General features: G+C 37.7%; 1 protein-coding gene and 1 long non-coding RNA gene across 3 annotated transcripts; one reads left to right on the forward strand and one right to left on the reverse strand.

Moving 5' to 3' along the window:
• Positions 1–3,241: 3,241 nt before the first annotated feature.
• Positions 3,242–12,643, forward strand: LOC139634628 (major histocompatibility complex class I-related gene protein). Of its 2 annotated transcripts, none has more exons than XR_011694001.1 (8): positions 3,242–3,412; positions 4,434–4,694; positions 9,113–9,385; positions 9,840–10,139; positions 11,111–11,209; positions 11,522–11,539; positions 11,708–11,851; positions 11,886–12,279. XR_011694001.1 is itself a non-coding variant. In XM_071501211.1 (8 exons), exons 1-7 carry the CDS (start codon positions 3,364–3,366, stop codon positions 11,752–11,754), a joined length of 1,047 nt encoding a protein of 348 aa, XP_071357312.1. In that variant the 5' UTR covers positions 3,242–3,363; the 3' UTR covers positions 11,755–11,780; positions 12,196–12,643. The 2 variants fall into 2 exon arrangements, 1 of the variants encoding a protein (XP_071357312.1); XM_071501211.1 differs by having other exon boundaries at positions 11,708–11,780; positions 12,196–12,643.
• LOC139634632 (uncharacterized) lies at positions 12,436–12,730 on the reverse strand. Its single transcript, XR_011694002.1, has 2 exons — positions 12,613–12,730; positions 12,436–12,576 (listed from the first exon to the last, which is right to left on the reverse strand). It is a non-coding gene; the product is annotated as an uncharacterized lncRNA (long non-coding RNA).
• Between the last annotated feature and the right edge of the window lie 260 nt (positions 12,731–12,990).

A 12,990-nucleotide genomic window follows, 5' to 3' on the forward strand; every position in this document is an offset into this window, starting at 1 on the left:
GTAAGCGATATCAATAGTAAAGTAAAGTCATAAGAATTAAATTTGAAAATGAAAATTACCTGTCCAGGTGTACCCCGCCCTCACCCAGTGTCAGCTGGGATTGCCCCCCCCCCTCCAGATAAGCGGGGTAGATAATGATGGATGGAGGAAACTGAAACCAAACCCTGAACTGGAACTTGACAGCAAACACTGCCTGAACTACTCTGAACACACCGGTCTGCAGGTAGATGGCGCCCTCTGACAGGCAATAACCCACCAGGTCCGGACATGACCCACCACCTTCATGTGTCCTTCCTTTGCTTCCTTCTTCTCTCCTCCGCTGCAAACAAATGTCTTGCAATTGAGTTTTGACCCAGACTCCTGTTGGTCTGAGTGTGTGCTCGCCTGGTTTATTTACAGCTTGACCCCTTTAATCCAGAAAATGGAGATTGTACTGAAAAACAAGTGGACATGTGAGGCTGCAACTGTTCAGGAAGGGAACTCAGTCTGTGAGAACAGAGGTCAGATGAGGACAAGGAAACAGAAATAACAAGGTCCTGGACAAATACACACACATTTAACTTTTGATTTGATCTTAACAAGATAAGTTACCATCACTCCAGCCACAGCTTTTTATTGCTGTAAACCAAATACAACACATCAAGTTAATGATCCTCGTGTTCACTTCAGCTATTGTCACATGATTTTATGTATTTTTAATATGCAAATATTGTTCTCATGATTAGTACAACTTCATATTTATCATATATTTGCCACATATTTTCCTTTATATGGTGCAATATCTCAATTGTACGCACTTTATTTTGGATCTTTCACTGTATTTTAACTAATATTCGTTTCTGATCATGTCTGTGTTTGTGAATGTGCAGAAACTATTTTCCTGGTCACTGGAGGAATGTGGTAAAACAAGAAGGACAACAACCATAACCCGCTCTTTCTTCCTGCACTGAGCGCCAAAATGTGCACATCATGCCAGGACTGTGTGTCATGCACAGACAAACGAAAGCTAAGAGACTCATCATGTGACTTCTCAGAAGCAGGGGTGTGCAGCTTCTCCCTGGTGGTGGAGCTCTAACACTGTTACTGAAGGAAACTGAGCTTATCCACAGGTTCAGACCAGGTTCAGTCTGTTGATCTGGAGGCTTGACGGAGAGACGAAGGAGTTCATTTAAGTTGTGTTCTGTGCAGGTTCAGGAGGACTCATGTCTTTAATTATTAAATTATTGTCACTGTGAGAGTTTGATTTGTGTTTATAAAAAAATGAAAACACCAAATCAACACATTATTACTGTAAGACACGTGACATGGTGAATCTTCTACTCTAAAGTCCTGCAGGATCAAATAATGAGATTTGTGTGTTAGGCATCACCATTGACAGCCAGTTCGCCCTGAAGCGTTTATCAGCTCAGGTGTTCGTATATCAGCCATTTCATAACAACAAAGGAACTCACAAAATGGCCGCACGCTGGTGTTTTCAGAGGGTGAGGTGTGGCAGAGTAACTGTGAGTGGCAGCATGTGTTTGTGTGGGTGTGGCACAGTGTGCAGACCAGTTTAGAAACTTTATAAAACCGCACGGTGCTTTGTGCTGCAGAGCCTCGACGTAGAGAAATCCTCTGGACAGTCAAAGCTCAGTTACTGTTGTTGTTCTGTAACATTACATCTGCAGACAAAATACGTTCTCACTCTTCAAGCAGGAGAACGTGACACAAAGTTGTAATTCAGACACAAGAAGCTTCACACCCTATAGCCAGGTCTGCAGCTTTCAGTTCCACTTCACAACAAGATGAGGAGGAAACAAAACAACAAGTGACATCGCTCACATACTCACCCAGATTTCCTCTGTTGACTTTGCTCTTTAGTTTAAATGAAAACCTGGAGAAGAAACTGATGATGGTCACTGTCCAACACAGTCTGAGATATATTTAGTCTGTTGTTTAATTTTGATTTGACGTCCTTCCCAAGAGTTCTCATCATATTGTCCAGTTCTGTTTTGTGATGTTTTGTGTTTATTATTTCTTCCCTTTCCTTCACCAGCTCCAACTCCAACTAATCTGCTTTAAAATAACTTCTTTAATCTGGGGTTAAACACACTATTTGGGTGGTGTTGGTGGTGTTCTGGACACTGATGATGTTGAACACTGAGGATATTGTGTAGCTGTGGTTCAGGTGGTGAGCGGGTCGTCTGCTGATCTGGGTTGTTGGTTCTATTCCCGGCTCCTCCTGCCTGTGTGCCGAAGTGTCCATGGGCAAAACACTGAACTCCAAGTCGCTCCTGATGGCAGGAAAGTGCCTTGCATGGCATGTCTGCCTTTAGTGTGCGTGTGTGTGTGTGTGTGTGTGTGTGAATGGTGAATGTGACTTGTAAAGTGCTTTGAATGGTTGAAAAGACTAGAAAAGTGCTGTGTAAATGTGAATCCACTCCATTTAACCTTCATTTCCCAAGCAGTGAAGAAGGGTCAGAGGTGGCTTCTCCTATAGATCAGCTCTAGCGTCTGTCCTGCCCCTGTACAGAGACTAAAATTAAATATTGTTACTCAAATACTGTTCTTAAGTTTAATTTTGAGATACTTGATTTAAGTATTTCCATGTTATTTCTCTATGTGCTTCACTTTACTTTTTTCACTACACTAGTTGACCACCCTTGTTGCTAAGATTTTATTTAAAAAATATATGATGTTCTTATAAAATGTAAGCTCATTAAAGCACATTAAAGCATTGGTCTGGGGACCCCCAGGGATCCTTGAGGGGGTTCCTGGGGGCCCATGATCTGATTTGTGTCAGGGGTCCTTGATGTGAAAAGGTTTGTCCAGTTGTAACATGAAACATCTGCAGTTTCATTTGTCAACTTAATCCCCTGGATTTCTTGGTACCTTGGTGCCTGCAGTTTGTGTCTGTATCTTCAGTTTGTCTCTATTATTTTTATTCAGATGTGTTTCTGTTGTGAAGTATTCTGTCTCGTGTGTAGAAACTCACCATGTTACACTATAAAAATGAAGTTGATAAGGAGTAAATAGAGAATACGGTTGTGTTGTGTTTAGAAAAACTACAATAATGTGCTTAAGTCGCATTTAAACCATATATATGATTATTTTGTTTCTTGTGTGTTTGCTGTTTATCCCCTGTTAACAGTTCATTGTCAGTCTGCTCTGTAAGTTTCGGTTTCCATTACCAACCTCATTTCTTTAATTTCACCTGGTTACTTATGACGCGGAACTAGTTCTGAATTCCTATTGGTCAGAATCAAGCTGCTGCTCCTGTCGCTCTCACTGAGGCGCTGTCTGTGGGAATAATGGACGCTGATCGGGGCGAAGTTAAAATCTACTGATTTTAATTTTCTTTCCTGGGTTCTTTGTCAAATCAAAATGAGGAAGGTTATTTTGTTGCTGTTCCTGTGTCACGCTGCATCTGCAGGTAAGATTAATGAAAACGTTTAATAACTGTAACTGATCAAAGATAATCTGCTGTCGATGTGTCTCCTTAAAGCAGAAATAAACAGTCAGACTTTTTCTTGTTTACATACGTAGACTATACGTTTATATAGAATAATTAAGATAGACTTACTTTTATTTTACTTTCCTAATTATGTAACCATCCATTGTATTTTTATCCTCAGAGTTTATTACACAGCTACATGTTTTTTAATCCTGTGTCCTTTAATAACCAACAAGTGCGTTTATGCCACAAGGTGCTGAGTTAGTGATTCACTCTATGCTTTAAGGAGCTAAATAACCTACAGCTCAAATCAATGACTAGGCTAAATATTTATTTTTAAGATCCATGGATTCATGAGAAATGCTCCACTAACTAACATTGGCCCATATGAAGAGTGGCACATGAATATGAAGAGATTACCTTGAATTAAACAGCGTTAATATCACTGATGACCTAAAAAGGGAAAAACAGCAGTAACTGTTGGTTGTTGTTTGTTTTTGACTTTTGGACTGAATGACAGGAATATAAAGGAGTAACTAGTAAGAAGAGCGGTGGAGTTGGGCGATATGGTTGAAATTAGTTCATGATGTAATTTTCTGTTATCTGTATCACATATGGAAAATGTATTAAGTAGGATCCTATCTATTAACTCATGTACATAATAGATTATAAAATGGATTAAACAATAATGGGTAAAAAAGATGTATTTATCTTAAATGTTTACTTGTTAAAAAACTCAATGTAAATAGTTGGAAACCACAATTCCCAGGACCACAGTGAAGTTCTGTTTAAATAGTGAGCCTTTCATCTGTATTTGAGCCATTAGGTCATGACTACAGATTTTAAAGTCTTTTGTATAATTACAGGACTGTCTCATTATTTTCCTCAGCTTTGCTCAGTTTGTCTTAATATTGCAGCAGGTTTGTGTTGGAGTTCGCTGACTCCCTCAGTGAAACCTGCTTTTCAAAACAGTGACACTGAATTTTTTTTTTTGCCACAGTGACACATTCGCTGAAGTACTTCTACACGGCATCATCAGGGATACCAAATTTCCCAGAGTTTGTCAGTCTGGGAGTGTTAGATGGGCAACAGATGGATTACTATGACAGTAATATCAAGAAAGTGATTCCCAAGCAGGACTGGATGGCCAAGAATGAAGGACCTGAGTACTGGGAGACACAGACTCAGGCCTCCATTGGTGATGAGCAGACCTTCAGAGGGAACATTGAAACTGCAAAGAATCGCTTCAACCAGACTGGAGGTGAGTAGTTCACAGATATTAGAAAATAATTTAGAAATGTTTGTAACATTAATATTGTGTACACCACACAGTTGCACTCTCTCTCTCTCTCATACACACACACTCACACACACACACACACTCACACACACACACACACACACACACACACACACAGAAACAACAATCTGTTTATCTTTCTACTGCTGCTTTATTTTAATTTCTACTGTAAGGTCCAACTCCATTTAAGTTTTTATTGAACATTTATTTTTTACTAGTTTATTTTTGAAGCAGATCATGTTTATAACACATTTCACACTGCAGTATAGAAGTAGCCTTAAATAAAGTAATATCAATTATAAAATAAAGAAGTGATAGCCACATCCATATGAGGAAAGCATTTTATTTGTTCACAGTGGTTTTTTAAAATATTTTTTATAATGGGTTAAAAATCTCATAGTAAGAGATTTGAGAACTGAATCCACTTCAATCTGTTTTGATTTGAAAAGGGGGAAAGTTGGTTGTTAGTTTTCTGTAACTGAGTTCTCTGGATATATTTATGTAAAATCTTTCATTTCTTTCATCTTACATAGAATAAAGTACTTCACAGTTTCACAAAACTCAACTGTATGTTATTGACACCGATTCAGTTGTTTGTTATGAAACATTTTTTCATTCATACACTTGAATAAAACACATCACTCATCAGTCAGAGGACTGGATGCTGCATTTAATTTCCAGTAGATCAGATCAGAACAACTCTCCTGAACTTCTCACAGTGAGTTGGTTCATAATAATTTCATTGTGGAAATTCTGTTTATCACAACAGTTTTATAACACAGAACATTACTGGCTGCTTTATTAAACCTTGGAGCAGGACTGTTAACATGACACAGGTTTGTTAAAACATATTAAAACTGACTGACAGGATGATCACAGTCCAATCACAGGTTTAAAAGGTTTAACAGTACAACTCTACTGACCACAGGTTGTTTATCCATATAATAAATAGATTAAAATTACTTGAATGTAGTGTGCCTAGGCCATAAAATTATAGTAACAACATAAAAAACAAATGGTTAAATTAATTGATGAACAGAAAATTAACTTTGATAATAATCACTAATGTCTTTGATCAAGCAAAATGTCAAACATTTGCTGGTTCCAATTTTTCACATATGGAAATCTGCTGGACAAAAGCGATTTGAAGATTTCACCGTACACTCTCTGCATTTTTCATGATTTTTTCTTTTTTACATATTACTGTGTAAACAATTAATTGATAAATTCACATTGCATGATAAACAATGACAAGTATGATTAGTTTTAGTCCTAAATATGTAGAAGAACTAAGATTAAATTAGATTAACTTCTGCTCTGACCTTGGTGTGTCCATTCTACAGAAGTACATTAGATTAATTTATTTTGTGTTTTCATATGTGTATGTGTCATAATGAACTAGACAAGATGTGTTAAAACTCAAACTGTTGGTCGTGTCACAGCCTGGCTCTTACAGCCATGACAAGGAGGCAGAAGGTAATTTATTTAACAGAAGTCAATGAAAATATATTCTTAACAAACAATCACAAATCATGGAGTGTGGCTGTCAGTAAAGTCAGTGTGAAGTGCACAATATGCGAGTGGAAAGTGTGGATGTGTATGAGTGTTGTGGAGTGCATGAAATAAACAAAGAGGAACAAAAACAACTGAGGCTGGTCACATCACCATCGGTGAGGAGGAGGAGAGAGAGAGTGAGAGATAGGACCTTGATTTTATAGGCTGCAGAACACGGGGCCCAGGTGCCTCCAGAAAACACTGATGACAGTGCTGCAAAATAAAAAGGACCCTGCCACACAAACAGCAGGGGTCTCCACAGTCAATCAGTGGTAAACACTTGTGTAAACTGTGAAACACGGTCACCACTGTGACCATGATATTAACCCAGAAACTGTCAGGAAGGTGAAAACAAAGATGTGTAAACATGTAATATGAACACATTATGTGCTGTGTTCTGCTACTTTGAAAGTTATTGTGTTGAAAACTAAACTTTACAATTCAATATAGCATCTCATTATTTAACACATTATTAGCCAAGTACTTAAAATCTTAAAAATTTCATGAAATATCACATTTTTTACTATAACTATTATTTATTGAATTTATTATTTACTTTAAAAAAAACACAGGTCCATTGATTCCTTGTGGCTCGGTCTCAGTGTTATTCAGAAAGAAAATCATCATCCTGACCTACAGAGACAGAGAGAGATGGAGGGAGAGTGGAATGAGCGAGAGAGTGAGAGATTCCTTTTTTAGCTTGAGTACCTCTAAGGATAGTTAGTTATTATAATTATAAGTGATCCTTCAGGAAAGAGGCCAACAAAAATAATTTAAAAATAAAATGAATAACATAAAACCTGTTGTGAAATGACAGATCTGACAGAATAACAGCTGGTAGAAGTGAGTGAAAACCTGCAGTTTGTTGTGGCATCGTCCATCTTTTTAAATGAAAAAAAAGAACAAACACAGTAATGATTGTGTCTGTTAGTTACATTTACTGTTGAACAAGTGTTTTAAAACAAAGCTGAGCCACAACACAAATCACTGTATCAGTGTTACTCACCATCATCATAGTTTCCAGTCGTGCACTCACCTTCTCCATGTGACTGATGATTCTGATCCACACGTGAACGTCTGTTAGTGTTGGTGTCTCTGAACGCTCAGATAAAATAAAACCCACGTGAAGACAAACTGATTTTACATGAGGAGGTTGTGTGTTGCTGCCATGAGCAGCACAGAGGAGGCTGCAGGTCCCTCTGACACAGTACAGGTGAAATATGTGACACCTGTTATCTAACTAATGACAATCCCAACATTCACAAGACAATTTACATAATTAATAGCGACAAGAATCATTAGTTTGAGCCCTAAATACATGAAATATAAAGTAGAACAACAGATTAGATTAGATTTACTTTACTGCACTGAGCACAGTGTGTTCACCAGATAATTAATATACAGTAGAATCACACATTAGATTAGATTAACTTTACTTAACCACAGTGTTTGTGCCATTATACATTTATATACTGCATGAAAAAGTAGGTAATTAATTGATTATTTAATAAACAGAAAATTAATCATCAACATTTTCAATACTCAAATGAAGTCTTTTATAAACCAAAAAAGTTTAAGATTAGACTAGATTAGATTAGATTAAACTAGGTTAGATTAGATTACATTAGATTACATTACCTGACCACAGTGTGTTGGTTCATTCCAGCATCATCAATATCTGCAGGTAAAAACAGCTGTTGGTTGTATTGAATGATTGACAGATGAATGGACCAATCAGGACACAGACTGTCTCCCAGTCTCCATACTGGTCCTGCTGGTCTCTGCCTCACTGTGACCAGTTGCAGTAACACACAGCTGAACAGGACTCAGTGTCCAGGCTGAGCAGGTGGAGGCTACTGACTCATCCTGGACTGAAACTCTGCTTCAGTGGAAGCTTCTAGAAGAAGCTGAGGACAGTCTGGTCCGTAGTTTCTCTCAGGAAGAGGATGTTGTTGGACTGATCCACTGGCTGCAGAGGTTCAGAGTCAGGTTCAGTCCAGGATCAGGTTTAATCTGTATCTGCTGGTCAGGACTCCACCTCAGTGTCTGCTCCTGCAGTTCACATGAAGCCACACCACCTTCAGCAGTGTAGACAAACTGTGTGTTGGTCTCTGTGGATCAGTGAGTCTCTGTGGTTCAATTCAATGCAATTCAATTTTATTTGTATAGCGCAAAATCATAATATGCATTATCTTGAGGCACTTTTCAGGGTCAGGTCAAGACCTCATTTTGTTAAAGAGAAAAACCCAACAGTTCCCACAAAGAGCAGCGCTTGGCGACAGGGGGGAGGAAAAACTCCCTTTTAACAGGAAGAAACCTCCAACTGAACCGGGCTCAGGTTGGGGGGGTCTGCCTCGACCGGTTGGGTTTAGGAGGAGAAAAGGGGGAGGTATAGGTAATGGTGTTATCAATAATAATGACAGATAACAGTGGTTAATAGTAGTGATGAGTAGTGGTGGATCTGGATCCTGCTGAGAGAGAGAGAGAGAGAGCGAGAGCCCAGTGCATCATGGGAATCCCCCAGCAGTCTAGCTCTGTAGCAGCATAACTAAGGGATGGGTCAGGACATAGAGAGGGGGTCTGCCTCCCGAACCCACACCGGGAGCTGGTAAAGAGAGGATGTGGACTGTTTGAGGATCTGACTCCGTTTCCCAGCAGCCTCTGCTTCTCTGTCTCTAAACAGTACGCACTGTTCAGATGATGACTGGCTGTAAGTGTGTTAGTGTGTAGATCAGTGTGTGTCTGTGGTAAAGATGTGAAATCAACTGTTAATAACTGACTGTGCTGAGATCTTCTCTGTTTACAACAATCTGTCTCTGTCTCAGGTGTCCACATTTACCAGAGGATGTACGGCTGTGAGTGGGATGATGAGACTAAAGAGGTTAAAGGTTATGAACAGTTTGGTTATGATGGAGAAGACTTTGTAACATTTGACCTGAAGACACAGACATGGATCGCTCCAAAACAACAGGCTGTCATCACCAAACACAAGTGGGATCGTAGCAAAGTTGATTATGAAAAGCATTATCTCACCCAGGAGTGTGTTGACTGGCTGAAGAAGTACGTGAACTATGGGAGGAGCTCTCTGATGAAAACAGGTAGAATCACATGACCTGATGTAGTTTCATCAACAACAATCTTCATGTTTCCTCTGTTTCTAACCAACAGTAATAATAAACATGAGCCAACATACAGAGCTCTGCTGTCTCTAAGTGTGTACACATTTCTTTTTCTCTCATTTTCTTTTTTCCCTCTGTCACTCTGTCTTACATATTTATCTCCACTATTATTTCTGTTTAATCTTCTTTAATGTCCCATTTGTCTTCCTCAGTGTCTCCTTTCTTTCTCTTCACTGCTTTCTAATCTGTCTCTTACTTCCTCCTCCTTTATGTTTCTTTCCTCTCAACCCACTCCCTTTTTTTCTTAATTACATTTGTCATATATATTAAAATATGTTAAGACCTTCAAAGCACATAACATCAAACAGGAATGGTAATATTAGTATGCAGTAAATTATAATACACTATAAGCTGTTTTTCTCTCTCTCTCCAGAGCTTCCCTCAGTGTCTCTCCTCCAGAAGTCTCCCTCCTCTCCAGTCAGCTGCCACGCTACAGGTTTCTACCCTGACAGAGCTCTGATGCTCTGGAGGAAAGATGGAGAGGATCTTCATGAGGACGTGGACCAAGGAGAGATCCTCCCCAACCATGATGGAAGCTTCCAGATGAGTGTTGATCTGGACCTTTCATCAGTCAAACCTGAAGACTGGGGGAGGTACGAGTGTGTGTTTCTGCTCTCTGGTGTGAAGGAGGAGATCATCACCAAACTGGACAAAGCAGTGATCAGGAGCAACGGTAAGACTTGAATCAGAAGTGATGAAGGTGGAAAACACACTTTTAATTAACAATAATAGTCCTGCAGTTCATGTATTCTTATGTGTAGGATGGAAAGTTCTCTCCTGATGGTGTTTCTTGATCAGTTTCTTTTAACCAGTTTTTACATATAATTTTAAGGCTGGATCAGTATTAAACCAACACACGTGACCTACTCTAGTATCATCATGTGACTCTGACAAATCTGGGAAAAATTTAAAGTTATCTTTTAAAGTCAGGAGTCAAAGGTTTAAAGTGTGTTCACCACATTTTTTTGTACTGCTTGTTGACTTGTTGACTGTTCACTTACCTTTGATTCATAAAAGAACAATGTCAACAGTTACACATGATTTTTTTTCCCTTCACTTTACATATTGAAATTTACCACCTGTATAAATTAATTTTAGTACTGAAATCATTGTAAAATATAAATCTAGGTTTCTGCAGCTATTAACACATACAATTTTAATTTTTAAATTAAATTATTTTTTTGTTTGAATTTTTTTTTAGGTGTAGGTAATATAACATTAACAGTTACCTCAATCTAGAGATTATAGCCACTGTTTTAACTGAAATTTGTCAGGTTTAAAAAATGAGTAGATGAAATTATTTAATAACTGGATGAATATTTGTATCAATCAATAAATCTGTCAGACTCAAGTTTATTGGCCACAGTTCAAAAGGTCTCACTGTTCTTACACACAGTGACAAGAACAAACAGTAAGACAACAAAGCTAAACAAGGATAATATATAAATAAATATAGATAAAGTAACTGTTTACAGACAAGTATGAAAACCAAAATTAACAACAGGATAAAGAAACATATGGTGTCTGTGTACAGACTAAACTGTGATAGTACAGATTAGAGTCTGGTTGGTAAATGATTTTCTTCTCCTCTGACCTGCTTCATCTGTTCAGGTTGTGATTGGTTTGTTGTTTTTTGCTCAACAGAGACGTCGACTCCTCTGATCGCCATCATCATCGCTGCAGTCGTCATTCTTGTCGTCATCATCGGTGGTGTTGGATTGTTCATCTACAGAAAGAAGAGTGGTGAGAGACCAAAACAGAGACACTGACTCTGTTTTCACTGTTGATTTTAGACTTTGAGTTGATGCTTTATCCAGATTTCATAGTGAAACAAACTTCAGTTCCCAGGTTTAGAGCCACAGTTTCATTAAATATGACTATAACATGATGGTGTAAGGGAGTGGTTATAGGAACAGAAATAAACTAAGATCTAAACACAAGGCAGAAGAGATTCCTGTGTCAGTTTGAGTGAATAGAAGAGGAGATCATCTCTGAAAAAAGTTCAGGTATTTTCAACAGTAACAACTGAAATATTTGTATTTTCTTTCATTTCAGCCAAGCGTCCTCCATCACGTAAGTAAAATATATTGTGTTGTATTTTCTGTGATCTCACATGTATTAAAATGGTTTTAGTATTTTGTGTTGAAGAAGTTCTCAGGACTGTTTCCTGCAGTTCAGCTGTTGGTAAAACAGTCAGTTCAGAGGAGGATGTGGGCTAACAGTGTGTTTCTGACCTCACAGCTGTGAACAACCCAGAGGTCATGGAGGAGCTGAATCCAAAAGCCTGAACGACAAACTCACCACCATGAACACAGTGAGTTACTTCAGATGTTAAACAAAGCTGCTTTAAACTTTGTGCAAAAGAACCTGAAACATCTGACACCTGTAGATGTGGAGAAAATCTTTGACTTGAAATTAGTTTCCCACATAGATGTTTTATACAGTTAAATATATAAGTTGTTATATATGAAGATTATTCTCAGAAACCTTCACATCAACAGGAAAAATAAAGTGTTAGATATTGACCTTTAGAAAAACAGTGACACAAATGAATTGAAATGTTGAACCAAATTAAAACAATATAAAATGTTAATTAAACCTGAAGTAACTGAATCATAGATATTTTATGTGGTTTAGATGATGCTGTAAATGAATCTGTGTCTTTGTGGAACTGAACTCTTCAAACATTATGATAATTTCACATCATGTTTCTCTTTGTGTCTCTTTAGGTTCATTCTGCACTGGATCAGGAAACAGTGTCACCACCTTCTCCTCTGTGAACTGGGAATTTATTGATTATTCATCATCCAAATCTAATGTTGACACATTGAAAAATGAATTGACAAATCTCAAAAATAAATGGTGACATTAAATAATTTGATCACTTAGTTTAAAATAAAAAAAAGTAGGATTTCCTCTGATAAAATATTTGCTTAAATATTAGTAAATTAAATTATTATTTAGAGAAATAAAATAAAACAGGATATTTAAATTAATGAAAATATCACAGCATTGTTCATTCACAGACAATTAATTTAAAGATTCCTGTGTTCATCTAAAACAAATCCACCATATTCACAGTTTCATATTTCTGGTGTTGGGGTTTTCAGCTTAAGTCAATATTGATAATACAAATTTAAATATACATATATATACACACACACACACACACACACATCCACATACTGTACATACAGTCCCCTCTCCACATACATACTCCTGGGGTCTGGTGACTTGATGACGTTACCTTCAGATAACAAAAATAAATCAGTAGAGTTTTCTGTTTCTATTTGGATCTCTGAGGACAATACTGCAAATCAATTATCAACATCCTAAAACATTCAGTGTAAAACAGAGACTCTAAATTTCCTGTAGGTGTCGATGTAAATGTTTTGACTCCAGTCACCTGAGACTCAGCAGGACAGGAAGTGGATGGATGGAGTTTTTCATCACTGAGGTGAATTATTATCTTGATAATTAGACACGTTTCCATCTGGTTACTGCTGCAGCTTTAAGTTGTCTCT

The sequence above is a fragment of the Trachinotus anak genome, unplaced genomic scaffold (assembly GCF_046630095.1).
Source record: "Trachinotus anak isolate AG129_WGS33_773 ecotype Australia unplaced genomic scaffold, CSIRO_AGI_Tana_v1 ptg000016l, whole genome shotgun sequence".
NCBI lineage: Eukaryota > Metazoa > Chordata > Actinopteri > Carangiformes > Carangidae > Trachinotus > Trachinotus anak.